The 19,766-nt window shown below is 40.4% G+C and overlaps 1 protein-coding gene across 7 annotated transcripts in view; it reads right to left on the bottom strand.

The window, feature by feature from the left end:
* The window catches only part of SPDL1 (spindle apparatus coiled-coil protein 1), a 48,479-nt gene that overhangs the window by 26,367 nt on the left and 2,346 nt on the right, over positions 1-19,766 (bottom strand). For 3 of the 7 annotated variants that reach the window (XM_084636946.1, XM_084636949.1, XM_084636945.1), the window contains exons 2-7: positions 8,828-9,018; positions 6,848-7,024; positions 5,544-5,738; positions 5,053-5,202; positions 1,370-1,468; positions 335-445 (exon numbers count right to left, since the gene is read on the bottom strand). In XM_084636946.1, the coding sequence (XP_084493072.1) occupies positions 335-445; positions 1,370-1,468; positions 5,053-5,202; positions 5,544-5,738; positions 6,848-7,024; positions 8,828-8,986 (891 nt within the window). In that variant the 5' untranslated portion in view covers positions 8,987-9,018. The other 4 variants (XM_084636947.1, XM_084636944.1, XM_084636950.1 and 1 more) reach the window with 4 other exon arrangements.

The raw sequence follows: 19,766 nt of genomic DNA, 5'->3' as shown, positions 1-19,766 counted from the left end.
TTTGCATGCTTTCAAAATCTGTATTGAATGACTGACAACAGAACAAAATAGCTACCACGATGAAGTAGCTTTAGTCTAACGTTTGATTTCTTGGGATGACTGATAATATTTCTTAAGTTATCAATAAAATAATAACAATAAATTAAGTCTTCGTGTGATACTAAACTGAACATGGACAAAATCCTCAGACATATTCTCTTTGTTATTTTTGTATGAAGACTACTTGTACGTTTTTTTACCTATAGTCCATAGAATCAAATTCCTAAACCGTTTTCTCAAGCAGTGTCTTGTCAGACCCCAAGGAAACCCTGGAGTATTACAATAATGGTCATACCTTCATTCTTTGCAATTGTTCTCTAGTGAATGCATGCTGTTTTTGTAGTGATTGATATTTTACTTTCACACTGATCAGCTGACGTTCCATTTCTGCCCTACGGTCCTCCACCTATAGAACATTGTTAACACATTATTACTATGGAAATCATAATGATGGTCAATTGGATGCTAATTTTTAAGATGTTATGGTAAGAACATGAGGTTACAGTCATCACCAGTGACACTTCTGGAAGTGTGACTTCTCCAACAACACACTTCATGTACTTCTAAGGCATCTAGAATGAATAGATATTGCCTTACTACCAGAAGCAAGGTCAATGGATTAAAATAGAGATTTTAGCCCCTTGTGCTATAGCTACACAAGTAAAGTAACTCCTAAGATCCCTTAGTAGTACTGTACACACAGATTTGCCTACTGACATTAGTCCAAGTTGTCATGAAATTTTTATATACCTAAAAAAAGGTCTCATGACAGTTACACTAATTTACAGAGAGAAGTTGGAACAGAACTACAACATGGTACTCCCTTAAATGCCAAGTAAGACGATATGATCCCCTTCATACGATTGGATTATCCGGTACTTGTATGTCTCAACTACTAAGCCAAACACAGGCAGGCTCCTACAGGAGGTCAGACACAGCCCCATCAGTTAACTCCCCAAATACATTAGATAAGAGCATCCAGCTGAATATTCCTTCCCAACTTATGGTTTTCTTTTAGCTTAGTATAGTAGCCAAAATTACACCACCAACCCTCAAGTTTTTCCAAAGTGGTCCAATTCAGTTTTATTAAATGTTGCTACCACACTTAACTCCCACACCACTTTAGAGACGAGTAACAAATGTCTACTACTCAGTCCCCACAAACAGCTCAACATCTACGTTAGTCTTTGTAGAGTGTCACATTTGATGCCTCTGGAAACACAAATACATCAGCATTTAGTGTGTAAGTGAAGGTACAAGTTTATAGTGATTGAAGTATTTATAGCTCTTTCCAATGAACACATTCTGCAGTAATTGTGGCATAACATACCTCTGCAAACAGAGAATTGCCTTTACTGGTAGGGTCCAAAGCCTGAAGCAGTGCATGATCCAGCTGACCTTGGAGTGCCTGGTTAGCTTCACGAGCTTTCTAGATTAAAGCCAGAAAAACAGTCAGTACAGTGTCTGTTTAAATTACAGGTCAGAACTATAGAGAAATGTTTCCAAGACATGAGCTAAGTGCCTCACTGTTTTTGCTGGAGCTTTACCATTCAGCTCAAACCATTGGAAGAGTTCTTCCAAAACTGTAAAAATACTCCAGCAATTGATTACTAGCAATAAGACAACTAATTTGATATAACTGTCATTAAGGCACATATGTCTAATTCTCCCTTTAGAGGAAAACAATCAGTTTGTTATAAACTGTACTCCAGTTTTTCAGGCTACCAAGGTGTATACGATGAGAGAAGAGGCCAGCAGAAAGGTATCAGGTGATTAATTTTGCCTTCTACATCAGTTTCTCTCCTCATTCAAACACTACTGGGAGGTAGTAAGCACATAGAGTAAGAAACACAAGCAATGGGGCAGGAAGAAGCAGCAGAATTGAAAGTATAGTAGAAAAAAACTAGAAATGGGTATGCCCCCTATAAAGTCTGAGCTTTGTAATTTAAAAAATTAAGAACCAGTGTGGTACCTTCCCACTAGAGGATGCTTCTGCAGTGGAATGGAAACCTACTCACTAAATCTACCACATACACCTTCCTCACATCACTAGGGATCTTTTCCTTCTCTGTAAATAGTCGCCCAATTGCCAAGCGTGCAAACTGAAGGATTTTAAACACCTTCCCTACAGCAACTGGAAGCCCTAAAGACCTGGCATTTTGGATGGAATGTTGAGCAGGGTACAATCTGAGTGCGTACTCCATCTGTTTGAGTTATATCTTCAGACTTCTAGGAATGCTCATTCATTACCACCTTCCAAAGGGGCCACAATAACGTAAAAGTGATGAGAAAGTTATTTCCCTGGAACTGTAGGAAAAAAAACTGGCTTTCTATAGGTTTCTAGAGCTATTATAACATCTTCCTCACTGCAAGAGCAATGTGATCCTCATATAGTGGAATTAATTTCAACGCCTCCCTCTTTCTGAAATAATGGGAAATATAGATTCAGCCACAGGCTTGTTTAGCATCATTCCAGTTAATCTTGACACCAGGAGGAGTCCACTGTGCCTGCCAAAACAACATTGCTAGGGCTGGTACCAATTTTCTATGATAGCTGGTCATAGAGTTCCAACCAACCATCCGGAAGGTAACATCAAGAAACCAGGGCTCCATTCTGCTGGAGACTATATAACCAAGGTGGTCTCTGACCTGAAAAAATCTTACGCTTGTGTGAGAGGAAACAAACTTTCAGTGCTCTCTATCAAGCTTCCACATGAAGCAGGGCAGTGAGTCTATCGGAACATGCAGAGAAGCATGATAATCATGTGAAGCCCCTCTTCAGGCTGCAGTGTTGTGGGAACTGTTCCTGTCTGGCTTTCAGCCCAAGAATTTTCACTCTTCCAGGGAATGGGGCTTAGTCAGAAGGGGTGTCTCTCCACCCCCATGTTGTTCCATAGTTAGCTCCATATTAAAGTGCAAGGAGCACTTCAGATTGTCTCTGACCAGATATGAAACACACAGGGATTCCACTCCCCACTAAGCTATACTTACATGGGATTACAGAGGCAAAAAGTGAGTAGTAGCTTCCCATGTTCAAAATGACTCATGACTGACTGAAGCCCCAAGTGGTACTAGATTACTCCTACAGTACTTGTGTAGTAGCCAGCCGGAGACAGGAAGGCAGGCAACCTTTCAGGCTCCTGGAGACCTCTAGTAAGCTACTCCCACAATCAAGGTGTTTGCACCAATACCCCTCCTCACTTGAGCGGTCCCCAAGCCAGGTTGAATAATTAACTCCCTTCCTCCAGGAAACAGAATGGGGAAGTAACCCATACACCCATGACTCAGCTGCAGAAAGGTTTGTGAGGCTGCAGCTAGGAATGGAAGCACTAGGATGTGCCTTCTCTACCTGTAACTTTACAAACCTGCCTGAGGCTGCTGCTGAGCACATCTTAGCACCTCCTTTAGGACTGCAGCTCTGGAAACCTGCCCGTGCCAGGGGACCATGCAGGAGATAAGGGACTGAAGCCCCTGCATCCCCAGCCAATGGCGAGCCACTGCCAAAGTCCTAGCTCTATGGGCTGGGAGGGAAGCTTTTGGGAAGGGAAGGCTGTTAAGTATTTATTGCAAAGTACACTCATTCAAAATTTCTAATTGCTACAGCTGAAACATCTTTTTTGTTCCAAGCAAAATATTGAGCAATAGTTGCATGCTTCCCAATGAATTGGGTATCTCAGCAGGCACTGTATAACTTAGTTATTGACCTAGATCTACGGTATTTAGAACAAGATGATATAGCTCTACTCTGTAGCTTGATATTCAGAACAAAGGATAAAAAGATTCTTACTTTACACAATTAAGGACAGAAAATTTCTTGAAAAAAGTCCCCAAATTAAGCTGGTCACAATACTGTAGTTACACCCTCTATTCTCACTGACTGCATGTTTTAGTACAGATCCAATCTCAGCAAGTTACCAGCACAATGTCCGCTGTCAAATCTCTGAGCAGCTCTTAAACAATCACTGATTAGCCATTGTAACTGTTTAAAGTATTGGGAATCTAAGCAACTTGCATATAAGCAACTCAAAACAAACAAATGTCCACACAGGCTGTTTCATCAGTTTAAAACACCACCTTTGAACTGCTGTGAGTTTGTGCACAGACATCCTGAGACAATATAGAAAGAAATCAAGTGACTGATATGGCCTGGTAATTGTAAGAAGAAAATAAAAATGTAGATAATAGGGTGAAGGGGCACAGTGATTTCTCCTCATGATAAAGACACAGATTTCAGTCTTAAGGTCCATATCCTAAAACAAAGTGGTAGGTATCTTTCTGGCAAGATGCAAGTGATAAAAAACCATCATCAAGGACATCGTTGTAAGATGATCTAGGAGTGGCTGGTCATCTAAAACTATGAAACTTTGCACTCAAGTGAACAACAAATGGCCAAAAGGACTGACAATTTGCACTATATCTTTCAACTGTTTTTCCCCAGCCCCTACCTTTGTCATCTCAATGGGCCATGGTCCTCAGTGAAAGAAGGAATCAGCATACCCTCCCAGAAGCCCCACAAATGAATACAACGGAAATGCCACTCATGTGTCCTTGGATAGGAAGTCAATTTCAAACTCTTGGAGCTCAAAGACAAAGTGAAAAGCCACCTCCCGGCAGCTGTTGTCTCAAAAGTTTATGGACACTACTCAATAACCCCTCAGATGATTGTATAAACTATGGAAAAAGCCAGTATCAATATATGATTGAAGTTTTTAAAAGGTATATAGGAGATGTAGACATCTCTGCCATTAATTTTCATTGAAAATATTTGGTATCCTAGATTGACACTATACAGAACAATCATACGTAGAAATATCTGCTTTGCTCAGAAGATCCCTTAGACTCAAGTCTTTAAATCTAGATAAATAAAAAAGGTACTTGTGGGAAGTGCTGCATCATTAACAATCTAGCAATTGTGAATAAACCCCTCACATTTTGATTCTCATTACCAGCTATGTATGAAAAGTAGTATTTTGATATTTGAGATTATGGCACTTAAAACTATAGGCACAGTACCTCTAATGCATTGCAGTAAGAAACTATTTCTTTTTCTCTCTCTTCTTTTTCTCCCTGAAGGTGTTCCAACTGGTTGTGTAGGTTGTTGTTTGCAAGTTCTAGTTGCTCTTTGCTGTATTGCAATTCATTCATCTTCTCTTCAACACTGGCCTGTCCCAAAAACAAGTAGCAGCAAAATGATTTTACTTGTATTTTCTACGTAGTAGTTAGGTACTCTGGCATCAGTCCAACTTTTTCCAGTGTCACCTACTCAAAAAAGGCGGCTCTCACCCTCCAGTGCCAATCATACAAACGTAAAAAGTTTTGCCCCAGCCATCATTACTAGCTTTTGGAAGAACCATATTAGTATGCCAGTTTATTCACAAGATGCAGAATACTGTACATAACCTTCTAAAACTGTGTTAGTACAGGAAGAGACTAGAGGTAGACATTTGTCTTCAAATAGAATGTTCATACCATGAACTTACACTGATAAAGTATTAGTCACATACCTTCACACTTTCAAGTTCAGTTAGTTCAATCTGGAGATTTAACACTTCTGAAGACATCGTTTCATGTACACGTTCAGACATCATGTGCAATTCTTCTGATTTGGCATTAATGACTGCCTTTTGATGTTCCACTTTGTGTTTTAGTTGTTTCTCACTTAGTCGGGTTTCATCTAGGTCTGCTTTCAGCTTCTCCAACTTAAAAACACATTAGTGAAGCAACTGATATTGTAAATATTGCCGGAGCCCCAGGCACAATTAACAGAATGAACCGAAGGCTGTGAATTAGGGTAGGCCTTACTAAAATAGTAATACTGGGTATCAGCTAGCCAAGTAAGCACATTCCTGACCTAAGAGAATGGTACAGAGATACACAGCATTCTCAAGTAACTACATAAACACATTACTAAGAAACGGTACAGGAACGCACTGACCTCTTGTAAAGATAAAGGGAATGACAGAATATTGGAGAAGGATATTTTGTTCCAACTACCAGGTACAAGAATAAAGGTGGTAACTAACAACATCTGGAGTGTAATACCTAACTTATTTGTATCAATGTATCAAGAGAGAAGGCATAGGAAGGACATCTTGTACAGGCCTAGGGACAGTATTACATTATGTTGATTAAGCTGCTATGCTGCCTCAGGCATACATCTTAGTGTACCTATAACCATTAAGCCAGGGCACTAGGACTGCACTTTGTCAACAATAAACCTGGCCCTCACCACCGAACTAAGCACATGGTCTTTATGAGAAACACTGAGGTTTGCTGAATCGACACGCTGCACTCTCTGCTAGGGCAGAACATACTGCTTTTGTAACAGGCTACCATGAAGCCAACCACATTGTTTTGTGACAACATTCTTCCTTACGTTCTACCTAAATTCCACATTGCCAACGAATAGCTGGCTTGAGTAAACTGCAGAACAAACATGATTATCTTGTATAGAATCAGCAATATTCATTTAAATATTGCTGATATTTTCCTCCCTCTGAAATTCTACCATAAGCAGCCTTTTGTCTCCAATACTATTTTATTAGTTACTAAGTGCTACTGTGCTGGAACATTTGATTAAAAATAAGTAAATGATCAGAAGGATTGATGGCTAACTGAATTCTGGAATTTTCAATGTAGGTACCAAGTAGAAGGGGAAAAAAATAGCTGTATATCTGAACCATTCATTTGATTTGTTGGGGTGATAGTTGCAGTTATTACTTTAAGAAATAAGTTAAGTATTCTTGCAAATATTGCAAATATTCCTTAATATGTCAGCAACATTTTAGCAGTTCATTACATCCCAAACCTTGTTTTTAAGTTGTCTGATTTCTTGTCCATGGATTCTTTCAAATTGTTCTCGCTGTTTGTCCAGTTGCATATTTTGTTGCTGCTTAAGAGCATCACATTCAAAGCTCAAGCTTTCCAACATTCTATTCTTGAGCTCAACTTCTCTCTGAAGTGAATACTTGTCTTGTTCAAATTTCTGAAAAAGAAATGTGATATTGATAAGTCTTTGTTTCTTTTTAACTGGCTCCTCAGGCATTGGTTTATTTTAATGCATTTAGACTCGAGACCCAAGACCAACTAATTACTCGGACTTCTAACTCCAGCTGATCTGTCTTTTTCAAAAGTCATCAATTGCTTCATGAAGATTTTCATATCTGTCTTACAGGAAAGAGCCATCCATTCAGAATTTCTGTAATTTATTTAGTAGTTCCTATATTCCTCTAATTCTCCAGGCAGACTGCAGAGAGTCCCCCACCGCGTGGTCCCCAGTGTGTTAGTGTTTGGGCATGTCAGTCATGAACCATCTTGTGACATCACCATCAGTGTCCAACTGACATGAGGAACATGAATACAACATGAAATACTTCAATGTGTTATTAGCATTTAACAATCATTTTAAAATGTTAGCTTACGTGACATGTTTTGGCTATTAAGAAGGAAAAGAATTATTCAAATGTTTACTCACTGTTAAACTTGATCTGAATGTCAGGCAGACATATGACAACATAGATGCAAGTCCCATTTATCATTCCAGCTTCCAGTTCAAAGAATCATCTCAGTGGTTTATTACAAGACTTCCAAAATAGTGTGCTAGCTAACTATAAAGAAGAGCTTGGGTTTCCTACATTTTACGCTTTCATTCAGCTGGAAATTTGGAAAAAGATGCTATTCCAAGGAGAGGATAGTATAAAAGCCTAAACCAATGGAATCTAATGAGACAGACAGACAATGGCAAAAACACCTCTCTAGAATAGAGGAGTATAATTAGGGTTGGCACAATTTGATTGAAATCTAGAGATATCGGAAAAGGTCAATTTCAACTGACTAAAAATCAACACAAAATTATCCATCTGTAACAGCTGGTACAAGCACAGCCTCTCCCCCCTCCTTCCACCTACAGTGATCATGAGTCACCTGCCCTGTGCCAGTAGAGAACTCTCTGCATCCCTGCTGTCACATGAGTGAGGGAACAAAGGGCTCCCTACACAGCTCCAGTGTTGTTGATGCTGGTTTCTTGCAGGCACAAGGTGCAGGAAACACTGCAGTCCTGCTCTGCCCTGCCAGACCGCAGCCAGGGCCACAAGAAAGAACAACAGCCCTTGGCAGCTGGGGAGTCCACCCCACTGCTACATGGTGCCTGCCTGTGGATAGCAGGGTGACCTCCCCTGTGGCCCCGGGGGGGGGGGGGGGGGAGAGATCATCCTCTTCCCCACAGTCTAAAGCCTTCTCTGCACCTGCAGAGATTAGGTGTCACCAGCAGTGCAAGGAGCCCTTTGCAGCCCTGCTGTCACAGCCCAACTCTCTCACCAGCTGGGAGAGCCGGGGTCCTCTGCTCCTCTCTACCAGGACTGCAGCCTTCCCCACACCTTGTGCCTGCAGGGATTCAGTGCCATTAGCTCAGCAGCCGCAAAGGGAGTTGTCCGCAGCCCAGCTCGCTGACTCACTCACCAGCCAGAAGTGCAGCACTGACCCCAGGCACAAAGTGTTCAGCAGCAAGGTGGCCTCCCCAGACATCCAGGGTCTTGTCCTCCTCCTCACAACCCTGGCCATAGGTCTCTGCTCTGCCAGGCCAGGGCTGCAGTGTCCCCCACAAAACACCTTGTGCCAAGCGTCTGCCACACTGGGAGCCTCATCCTGCTTTCAGAGCTGCCCTAACCATCCCCTGTTTAATTTCCCAGAACTGTAAAAATTAAAGTACTTTAAAAATCACAAAAGTTAAAAATGATATTGAAGTTACAAAAAATAAAAATATTCTGTCAAATCTAACATAAAAGTTCACCTCAGTTTTGGTGCTCAATTCACTCCGTAGCTGATCTAACTGATTCTGCATCTCATTTTGTTGCTCCAGTATATGCAAGCCATATTGTGCTGCCTTTCTCCGCTCATCTTCTGCTTCCTTCAGTTGGCGACGAAGATTAGAAACTGCCTCTGTCTCCATTTTCTTTTCGCCCTCCAGCTTCTTTTGGAAGTCTGCACATACAAGATGAGCAAACAAATTTAGAGTCAACATAAAAACAAAGCTCAATGTAAAAACCTAGTTTCTCTCTAAAATTCCTTTTCAACATTCCAGTATGATGTATGGTCTTGGTGTAGTGGATTTTTGAAAAATAAAATTAAGAACTGACACTGCTCATTTAAAAAAGTAAAAACCAAGATAAAGAGACTTGTAGGCTCTAAAGTTTTACTTTTGTTTTGTTTTTGAGTGCAGTTATGTAAAAAAAAATTCTATTTGTAAATTGTACTTTCACAATAAAGAGATTCCACTACAGTACTCGTATGAGGTGAATTGAAAAATACTATTTTTTACAGTGCACATATTTACATAATAAAGCGAGCACTGTACACTTTGTATTCTGTGTTGTCACTGAAATGAATATATTTGAAAAGCATCCAAAAATATGTACATAAATGATATTCTATTTTTAATCTTGCAATTATTTTAATCTCATGATTAATCATAATTCTTTTTATAATTGTTTGACAGCCCTAGTTATACCCATGTTTCATCTTGTACAGGTATGGTAGAAACATAACCCCCCTAACCTTTGGGGGTGTTGAACTTTTATCTACATAAGAAGTTTGATTGACTTAGCTACAACAAAAAATTTCTAACTAAAAAAAATTACTCTAAATATATTCAGTTTCTATTCCATGAGTCCTTAAATCAGTTTTCTAGCATCAAATTTTGTCATGCTTTTATTACATTTAATTTTTCTGACGTTAATGACAAACATGTGCCAAGTGGCAAGTTTACATTTTGAATATTATAGTTATTAGTTAAGCATTGAAGTGTGAACCATTTCTAATATTCTGTTTCATACATCCATACTGTAATTTGTTTAAGACCAACTAAAGAAACTCAATCTTTGAGTTCATTTAATTTTTTTCACAAGTAGATTGGTTTGAACACCTCATAACTCAAAGCAAATACTGTCTGTGAAGGCCAGAGAAGAGTATCTGGGTTAATGCTTATGTCTATTATTCAGTGGCTTTGTTTTGTAAGATAGAAGAGAAAGGCCTACAAACTAAGAGCCAAGAAATGCTGTTAATGAGATACTGTATATCATGCCGAATTTCACATTTAGTCTACCTACAATGTTGCCTACTGTGCATACCATCCATTTAGTGTAGAAACCAAAGTCGTAACAGAAAGGGCAAGAAACAGTATTGAGGATGGCACTGCTGCCAGATTAACTGCTAGTTTCAGGGCATTTTATGTTAAAAGTGTTTCACCTCTGAAAGCTAACTAAAATGGCACAATAAGGTTCCATAATTATCTCTCAATTACAATTTCTATAAATTAATATTAACTCAGTCACATAAACTCAGCCTGGGATCGAACTGTTCTAACTTTAGATGATACTGGAATATTAAATCCCACAATCATATTTTAAGGCCAGAAGGGACCATTATGATAATGTCACCTGACCTGCCTAATACAGGCCATAGAACTTCAACCAAAAATTTCTGCATTTAGCAGATCAGATACTATAGGCAGAAGTTTTCTTGAGAGAGGCAGACCAAAAGTCCATTTAGCCCAGTATCCTGTCTTCTGACAGTGGCCAATGCCAGGTCCCCAAAGGGAATAAGCAGAACAGGTAATCATCAAGTGATCCATCCTATCACCCATTCCTAGCTTCTGGCAAACAGAGGCTAGGGACACCATCCCTGCCCATCGTGTCTAATAACCACTGATGGCCCTATCCTCCATGAATTAATTAGTTCTTTTTTGAACCCTGTTATAGTCTTGGCCCTCTTCCACTTTCCATATACCAGAGAGTCAAGCAACTTCTGAATTAGACACACACAGGGATTGAAGATATTACTAGAGAAATTGGGAGAACAAGTTTTCCCCAACCCCTCAATATGGTGCTGGTGTCTGGAGTTGAGATGATATACAAATGCAGAACAAAGACCCCAAGTGCTGATGCTAGCCTTTAGGGGGGTGAGGTCGGGGGGGAGGGGGAGAATAAATAAATAAAACCACTAGGTGGGTTTTCATAGATTCCAAGATTAGAAGGGACCAACCACCATGACCATCTAGTATAATCTCTGTTATAACACAGGCCCGAGAACTTCCCTGAAATAATTCCTGTTTGTAACAGAGAATCTTTTAGAAAAAGGTCCAATCTTTATTTTAAAAAATTACCAGAGATGGAGAGTACACCAGAACCTTGGGTAAGTTGCTCCTACTGTTGATTAATTAAAATTTTATGCCTATTTCCAGTTTGAATTTCTCAAGCTTCCTCTTCTATACCTTGTCTGCTAGACTGGGGATGTCATTATAAATACCAGCCCCCCACCTAGGTATTTACAGATTGATCAAGTCACCCCTTTAACTTTCTCTTTGTTAAGCTAAATGGATTGAGTTCTCTGAGTGTCACTATATTTAAAGGCATGTTTTCCAATTAGTTCATTATTCGCATGGCTCTTCTCCCTGTCCAATTTATCAACATCCTCCTTGAACTGTGGATGCCAGAATTGGATACTTTATTCTAGCAGTGGTATCACCAGTGCCAAATACAAAGGTAAAATCATCTCCCCACTCCTAATTTGCGATTCCCCTCTTTATACATTCAAGGATCACATTAGCCCTTTTTGCCACAGCATTGTACTGGGAGCTCACATTCAGCTGATCATAACCTGCAAATCTTTTGCAGTCACAGCTTCCCAGGATAGTCCCCCCATTCTGTGATTATGGCTTATCGTCTTTATTCTTGGATGTGAACATTTTTATTTAGCTATATTAAGCATTTAGCATATTGTTGGCTTGCACCAAGCTTACCAAGAGATCCTAACAGCAAAGGAGACTGGTCTCCGATACAGCACAATTTACCACACCCCTAATTTCTGTGTCACCTGGAAACTATCTATCTGTGATTATTTTTTTCTTCCAGGTTATTGAACATTTGTATCAATGACATCGGCCCAGGAACCCATCCCTGCTGGAAACATTGCCGGAGAAGACTCAGAACCATAGGGAGTTCTGGGAAAGAAGAGATTTGGCTTGTTTTTTCTGGTTGTTTTTTTTTTTTTAATTATTAAAAACAGGGGACTGAATTTAGCTTCAGAATCAATAAAGGTCAAAGCAAGCTAGCTGAGGAGGAAGCAGAGGAGAGGCTCCACGGTTAGGAAGACAAGTAATGTACTGCAGAAAGACCCTGGACAACGTTAGAAAACTGACCCTAGCCCAAAGAAAGCTTAGAATGAGGAGGAAACTGAGGCAGGGAAATGCGTGTAGAGTTTATTTTTGTATAGACTGCCATAGTTCTCGTGCCCTTAAGTAAAGGCCAAAAATGGCTAGGAATCCTGTGCGAAGTCTGTGTATAAGTTGTGTTACACCTATCACTTGTCCTCAAAGAGTTTATTTGTGGACTCAGAATGCCCACATGCCTAGAGTTCTGAAAGTGTGTGTTTAAGATATCAGGGAGGGGAGGGTCAGCACTACTACCAGGGACTAGGCAGTTAGATCTTGGGGTCTTAACTATCAAAAATGGGTGCTAGACAGAAGACCTGCGTCCTGAAAGTATGGCCAGGGACTCCAAAATAATGTCTGTGCCTGGACTCTGTTCAGACCCTAGAAGCTTAAAGCACATGGGATCTAGCGGTTGGTTCCTTCACAGCAATCTGGAGTCCCTCCAAGAGACAGAGTACAACTACATATGAAGATATGTGTCACAGATATTTCAGTATACCTTTGCTCTTCCACACACTCATTTTTAGCTTATTTACTATTTTGGCATTCTATTCATATTTATTCAAATCATATGGCATTTATTTACCCTATGGAGGTTCTTATTCATACCTCTCTACTACCAAAAAGAAAACATTGTGTTCTCCAGGTAGAGAACTAGAAAAGCTTGGGAAATTCCAAGCTGAGATCTGATTATGAATTTAGTACATCATGGGAGAGTCAAAACTTAAGTTCAACATACAGGAGATGTAACATAAAATAGTTCAGACTATATATACTTCAGCTCTCATATATTTGTTGTTGGATCTAGCCCAGTATGTTTATAATAGAGAGACCACCACTAACGTTTCATTCTTGAAGAAACTGTCCAAATTAATACCTTTTGGGCACAGTTAATTTTGTAACTAAATGTTTCAGCGTAGTTATTCAAGACTGTCAATTTTTTATACTGTTGCATGATCCCACTTAAAACTACAGACTTGTCAGTCTTGAACATTAAACTAACAATCTGAGACAAAAACTTAATCCTAAACCTTAATTCTGCCAATACATGCATGCAAATAGTCCCACTGTTTCTGTTGAAGTTATTTACGTGCATATGTGTTATCAGCTACTGAGTTATATGGTGGAGTGATATGAACAGTTGGAGTACAGTGAATGAGAACAAATTGGAATTATTTCTAAAAGGGTTAATGTATTTAGTCTGCTTATCTACTGAGTCTGAGGCTTATTCTTAATTGCTTTTGAAAACATAGGCTAGCCTGATAAGAGAAACATATGGCTAAATGGTTAACAGGTTAAGTACAGCATAATCATTTGGAAGAGCATCACAAGTTGACATAACAAGAATTAACTACTAACAGTTGACTCAAGTTTACAAATGAAAAGCCATTTGTTTTTATACATCTTGTATCATAAAAAACAAGTATCCTGGCCTTCAGTCCCTTTTGTAATAAAACATTAAAATTCTAACTGAGACTTACAGCTGCTCCTCACCACTACACCAAAAAAAACTAACCATATCAAAATCTATGTCCCAAGCAAACCCTCACCACCTTCCTGAAGTACACACCAGCCACTGTCATGCCCTTTCCACAAACACCTGGAAATACAGCAATTGCAAACACAGATCACTGGGTTCATCTAGTCCAGTATCCTGTCCTTTAGAGTGGTCAGTACCAAATGCTTTGCATAGGCAGTGTGAAAAAATTTTAGTTCACTGTTATGGAATAACCTATCCATAACCCAAGTTTCTTCCTAACCCCTATGTCAGTACTCAGACCATAAACCAGACTCGGCTGAGATTTTTGTTCCTCTAAACCAGTGCCTCTCAACCTTTCTAGACTACTGTATCCCTTTCAGGAGTCTGTTTTGTCTTGCATACCATCAACTCATTTAAAAAACTACTTGCTTACAAAAATCAGACATAAAAACACAAGTGTCACAGCACATTATTATGGAAAAATTGCTTACTGTCTCATTTTTACCATACAATTATAAAATAATTCAACGGTATAAAAATATTGTATTTACATTTCAGTGTTATCGTATGTAGAGCAGAATAAGTCAGTCATTGTATGAAATTTTAGTTTGTACTGACTTCACTAGTGCTTTTTATGCAGCTTGTTGTAAAACTAGACAAATATCTATATGAGTTGATTTACCCCCGAGAGGACCTCTGCATACTCCGGGGTACATATACCCCTGGTTCAGAACCACTGCTCTAAACAATTATTTTTAAACACCTAATTTAACTGATGGCATTGCTGTTGATAAACACATTGTTCTTCTTTTGCATTCTACCAAGACGCTGGTCTCAATCTGGTGGCAGCAAGTTCTACAAGTTTTGTATTAAAAAAATGGTTTCCTTGTATTAGGTTGAAATTAGCTGCCTTTCCATTTTATTATTTTCTTATTTTCTTCATACAAGTACCTACTTAAGCCACAGATCCCCCTCTGAAATAAATACCATTTTACAGCACAAAAATTGAGGCAGAGAAATTAGATCACCACAGCGAGTTTGAGCAGATTTGGAAACAGAATCTAGGACTCCTTATCTTTTCCTTTATGATCAGCATATCATCTTAACATGTGTTTGTCACCAAATTTGGCATTTATAACCTCTACATCTGGCCACAGACAAGAAGAACTCTAAAATGTAAGATTTTTAAGATCATATCACCCTAGTAGTTAAAACTCTAGATTCTTCATGGCTCATAAAAGGAGGCTACTAGGACTAACTAGGAATATAGGTGGTCTCTAGTGATATTAAACAGCCTTGATATTGTGCCAATAATAGCAGACCAGATTTATACTCATGCACAGGATCATTTTTCCTACTTCCTTGTTCAATGTTAGTAAATGAACTATGACTAACAGCTTGTAGTGTGGATTTATAAAGGAAACAAAGGCAATACAAAGTCAATTTGAAATTACCCCAGAAATGCATTCTTACCCTGCTTTAATCAAAAAGTCTGTTTTTTTAGAAATCTCTGAGAAAACATTTCTAACTCACCTTTACGAGTCCATTAAACTATTCAGATTTTATCCTCAATGTACAACTTTAATTTATACGAACAAAGTTTCTGCCCATAGCTGAAGCTGGGCATATCAGACTATTCTCCGCACTTCTTTCAGGTCTGTTGCTGCCTTTTGAGAATGCAAATCAGACTGAGACCCTATGGAAATGCAAATCCCATTCAAATCCCATTTGAGGCAGCTGTCAGCTAGTACAGAAACAGCAAAACCACACTAGGCTGCCAAGGGACAGATTCTCTGTAACTAGCACCAGTCAGTAAAAAACAAGAAGCTACATCCTTGCTCTGCTCTACTCCCAACACAAACAATCTGCAAATTTCAACCTGACTACTATACACTTCCCCTTCTTTAACTCCCTACCTCTGAGGATCTCAAAGGATGACCAGCGAACAAAACCTAGTAGACCTCAAAGAAAATTAAGAGGGTGGGAAGAAAAGATTGTAAAATATTTCAGGGGCAACATTGTCATGAAAAGCTCAGTTGCCATAACATCCACTGCTGGGAAGAGGGAGAAAAGTGACATTTTGCTGCTACTTGGGGGGTTAGAACAGCACGGGCAGTGACCTGCATGTTTATCACTTAAGCTAGCATCGATGGTTCCAGGAGCTTTTACCCCTGATCTGCTGACAAAATGTTACACATAAAAATCACTGTCTAAACTAACTCATATTTAACCCCTCAGGTTAACTAAACTACTCGAGGTCATGTTAAAACACTTTTATAGTTAGCTAATAAATACAAGCCCAAGGTTCAGAGCAACAAAAGCAACCAGGTTCTTATTAATTTAATTTAGCAGCTACTTGGCAGAGCTCTGAGCAGCAGCTGAGTTGCAGGAGTTCTATCTGCAGTTTCTGGAGGAGAGCAGTGCATCTGTTTTCACAACCACAAGGGCTGAACTCATTTTTAAACAAAAAAAACTTTGTTTCTGTATAACATCACATTGTGGTCTCTCCAACCACCTCTTCACCTCCCCAATGCTTCACTGGCTTTTTCAAGCTCTGTGGAAAGAAATCTGCAGCCCAAGCCCATTCCCAGGCTCTCAGAAGCTACACAAAGTTTGGTAAACTTACTTACCTGAAGTAACGCTTCTTTGAAAACACAATGAAAGATTCTTACACCTAAATCTTAAAATGTTAATGCAAGACTGATAGGATCCACATACTTATTTTTTTCATTCTTGGCAACAGCAACAACAGCACAGAGTGCAAAGCCGAACTTCCTTCTAATTGTTGCATATCCCCTCTACTCACAATATAAGCAATGCTCTCCAGATATTCCAGCCAGTTCCTTCAATTTGACAAGAGGCAAAACTCCCTCCAGAAGAGTCACACAGGATGGCTTTACCTCCCACAAAATCTGCTGTCGTCAATCATTTGCCAGCCTCTCAAGGCCAGTAAAATTTTCAAAAATGCCTTATTGATTTGGAAGCCAAAAACCCTACAGAAAGTCATTGGACATTGCTGCTTTAGAACAATGGCTCTGAACCTTTCAAAACTACTGTACTCCTTTCAGGAATAGGATTTGTCTTGCATACCCCAAGTTTCACCTCCCTTAAAAACTACTTGCTTACAAAATTAGACAAAATACAAAGATGTCACAGCACACTATTACGGAAAGAGTGCTTACTGTCTCGTTTGTACCGTGTAATTAGAAAATAAATCAACTGGAATAGAAATATTGTACTGACATTTCAGCGTATAGTAGTATACAGAGCAGTATAAACAAGTCACTGTCTGTATGAAATTTTAGTTTGTACTGACGTTGCTAGTGCTATTTATGTAGCCTGTTGTAAAACCAGGCAAATATCTAGATGAGTTGATGTACCCCCTAGAACAGCAGTTCTCAGACAGAGGTCTGGGGCCCCCTGCGGGGCTGAGAGTAGGATTTTAAGCAAGGCAGGCATTAGACTCACTGGGGCCCAGGGCAGAAAGCTGAAGCCCGGGGCCCCAAGCCCCGTCACCTGGGGCTGAAGCCGAAGCCTGAGTAACTTAGCTTCGTGGGGCCCCAGGCAATTGCCCTACTTGCTAACCCCTAATGACAGCCCTGGCTTTTATAGGCACAGGTGGACCAAGGAGTTTTTATAGCATTCTGGGGAGGCCTCAGAAAGAAAAAGGTTGAGAACCCCTTTCCTGGAAGACCTCTGCATATCCCCAGGGGTACACATATCCATGGTTGAGAACCACTGCAGAAGTTACCCAATAACTAACCTCTCTCAAAGCAAGGGTCAACCACATGGAGAAACACCTGCACCAGTCTACATTTGCACGGGGGGAGGGGAGGAAGAGCACGCAAGGCTAAGGAAGGGGATATTCTACACAGAGCTGGTAGCACCATCTATTACTATATTTGCTTAACACTCCCCACAATAAGATCCTGTTTTCAATTGCTTTTAAACTTTACAAACTTTAAACTCTTTAGGCTGAAGTTTTCCACTTCATGTATCTACCTCAGGCTGTTTTTTATTTCTTTTCAACACTTCAGTCAAAATAATTCAAGCATTTCTGAGAACAATGCTAATGAAAACAAATTTTTCTCCCATGTTAAAAAAATGTCTTTGGATCTTTTCTTTGGAAAGTTCTCTCACCATGCTTTGGAATAGGGACTTGAAATTAGGAAGGGGGTGACCGATGTATTAGGGATGCACCTTTTGCCATGAAAATCCAGCCAAATTTCATCAAGTTGGAAGCCTTTGAAAAAAACTGCAGTTCACACATGCTCAATGGACATTTGCTAGAATTTAACAGCTAAGATTTCTGAAGACTGCATCCTCCATGAGCATGCACCATCCCCACAAGAGTATCTACACATGACGGGATGGCAAATACACCAAACCCACTGAGCATACTCCATTCCCTCATAGCTCCAGCAAATGACAAAACTGCATAGACGGCATGCCCACAGACTGACTGATTGTGCTCTCTCCAGCCCAGCGATTTTTACTCAATAGCTGCTCTTGGCTGGGCACCAGAGCTGACAGCAGAGTCTGTTTCTCCTATGCTCTCTATGACCGCTCCCACCCAGGCAGTGTGGAGGAGAAAGCCATTTGATTCAAGCGTATGGGGTTGCAGGGCAGGAGTAGGTTAGACAAGGAGCTGATAGTAAACTAGGTCTGGGAGCCAGGGAAGGAAGGTGATGCAACACAGGGAGCTGGTGCGTGGAGAGAACTGAGAATAGATGCAGAGGATGAGGAAGAGAAAAGGGGATACAGACCTGACAATGAGCCAGGGTGCAGGGAGTGAACTACGACTGGCTGGGTAAAGAGACTGGGACAAGGAGCTGGGGCATGCAAGAACACAGATAAGACGAGCAGCCTGGAAAGGGAGACTGGAAGCTAGTGGGGACAAGGGCTGCGGGCAGGCAAGAAACATTAGGAAGCAGAGGAGTGAACTGGGAATGGCTGGAGAAGAAGAATGAGACAGGGAATATGGAGAGGTGAACCTAGGACTTTTAAGCAAGGAGACTGGAACTGGGAACAGAAGACTAAGGAGCTGAGACTAGGACAAGAAGCCAGTAGTGTGAAAGAGATAGGACTAGGATGGGGCAGAGGTGGTCAAGCTTAGGGGAAATGGACAGAAAAATGTGTACTAGTGCACGCTCCCTTCCAGAGTTTGGAATAGAACTCAAGATTTCCAAGTCTTTACCACACCTCTGCTGTCAGCAAACATCTGTAAAAACTACAGTCAAAGTGTCCCATTCCTCTCTAGTGCAGGTCCACAAAGAGGCTAATTAACAATGTGGATATCAGTGTGATGCCGCAAGAAGGCATCTGTCCCCCCTCAGGTTTGCTTTTTTAATATCTTAGGAAAGTACACAACAATTACATTAAAAGAACATTATTAACTTTGCAAAGTCCTCAACTTCACAGCTGGCTGTTGTCTGTTTTGTTTCTTGCAACAGCTAGAAGACATAGGGAATGAAGCATGGGACTAAAAGAGAAAGGATGATCATACGGTTAAAGTAGTTGAATGCTGTGCACAGAATTGGCTTCTATCCCTCCCTTTTGCCACTAAGTTCCTCCATGTTGCTAAAAGAAAAGGAGGACTAGTGGCACCTTAGAGACTAACCAATTTATTTGAGCATAAGCTTTCGTGAGCTACAGCTCACTTCATCAGATGCATGTAGCTCACGAAAGCTTATGCTCAGATAAATTGGTTAGTCTCTAAGGTGTCATTAGTACTCCTTTTCTTTTTGCGAATACAGACTAACACGGCTGCTACTCTGAAACCGTCCATGTTGCTAGGCAATCACTTAAACCAAACCTTTCATAGATGGTTACTAATTGTGTGTTTATTTTTTGGGTAACCAACTTAAGACCCTAAGGCAGGGGTCAGCAACCGATGGCACGCGTGCCAAAGATGGCATGTGAGCCGATTTTTAATGGCATGCTGCTGCCTGCCAGGTCCCAGGCGGCGGCCCCACTCAGCCTGCTGCCGAACCCAGGCTGGCAGCAGGCTGAGCGGGGCCAGCGGCCGGGACCCCGGCAGGC

The sequence above is a fragment of the Lepidochelys olivacea genome (assembly GCF_965140295.1).
Source record: "Lepidochelys olivacea isolate rLepOli2 genome assembly, chromosome: 8".
Classification (NCBI taxonomy): Eukaryota; Metazoa; Chordata; order Testudines; family Cheloniidae; genus Lepidochelys; species Lepidochelys olivacea.
This window is presented reverse-complemented; position numbering and strand designations above follow the sequence as displayed.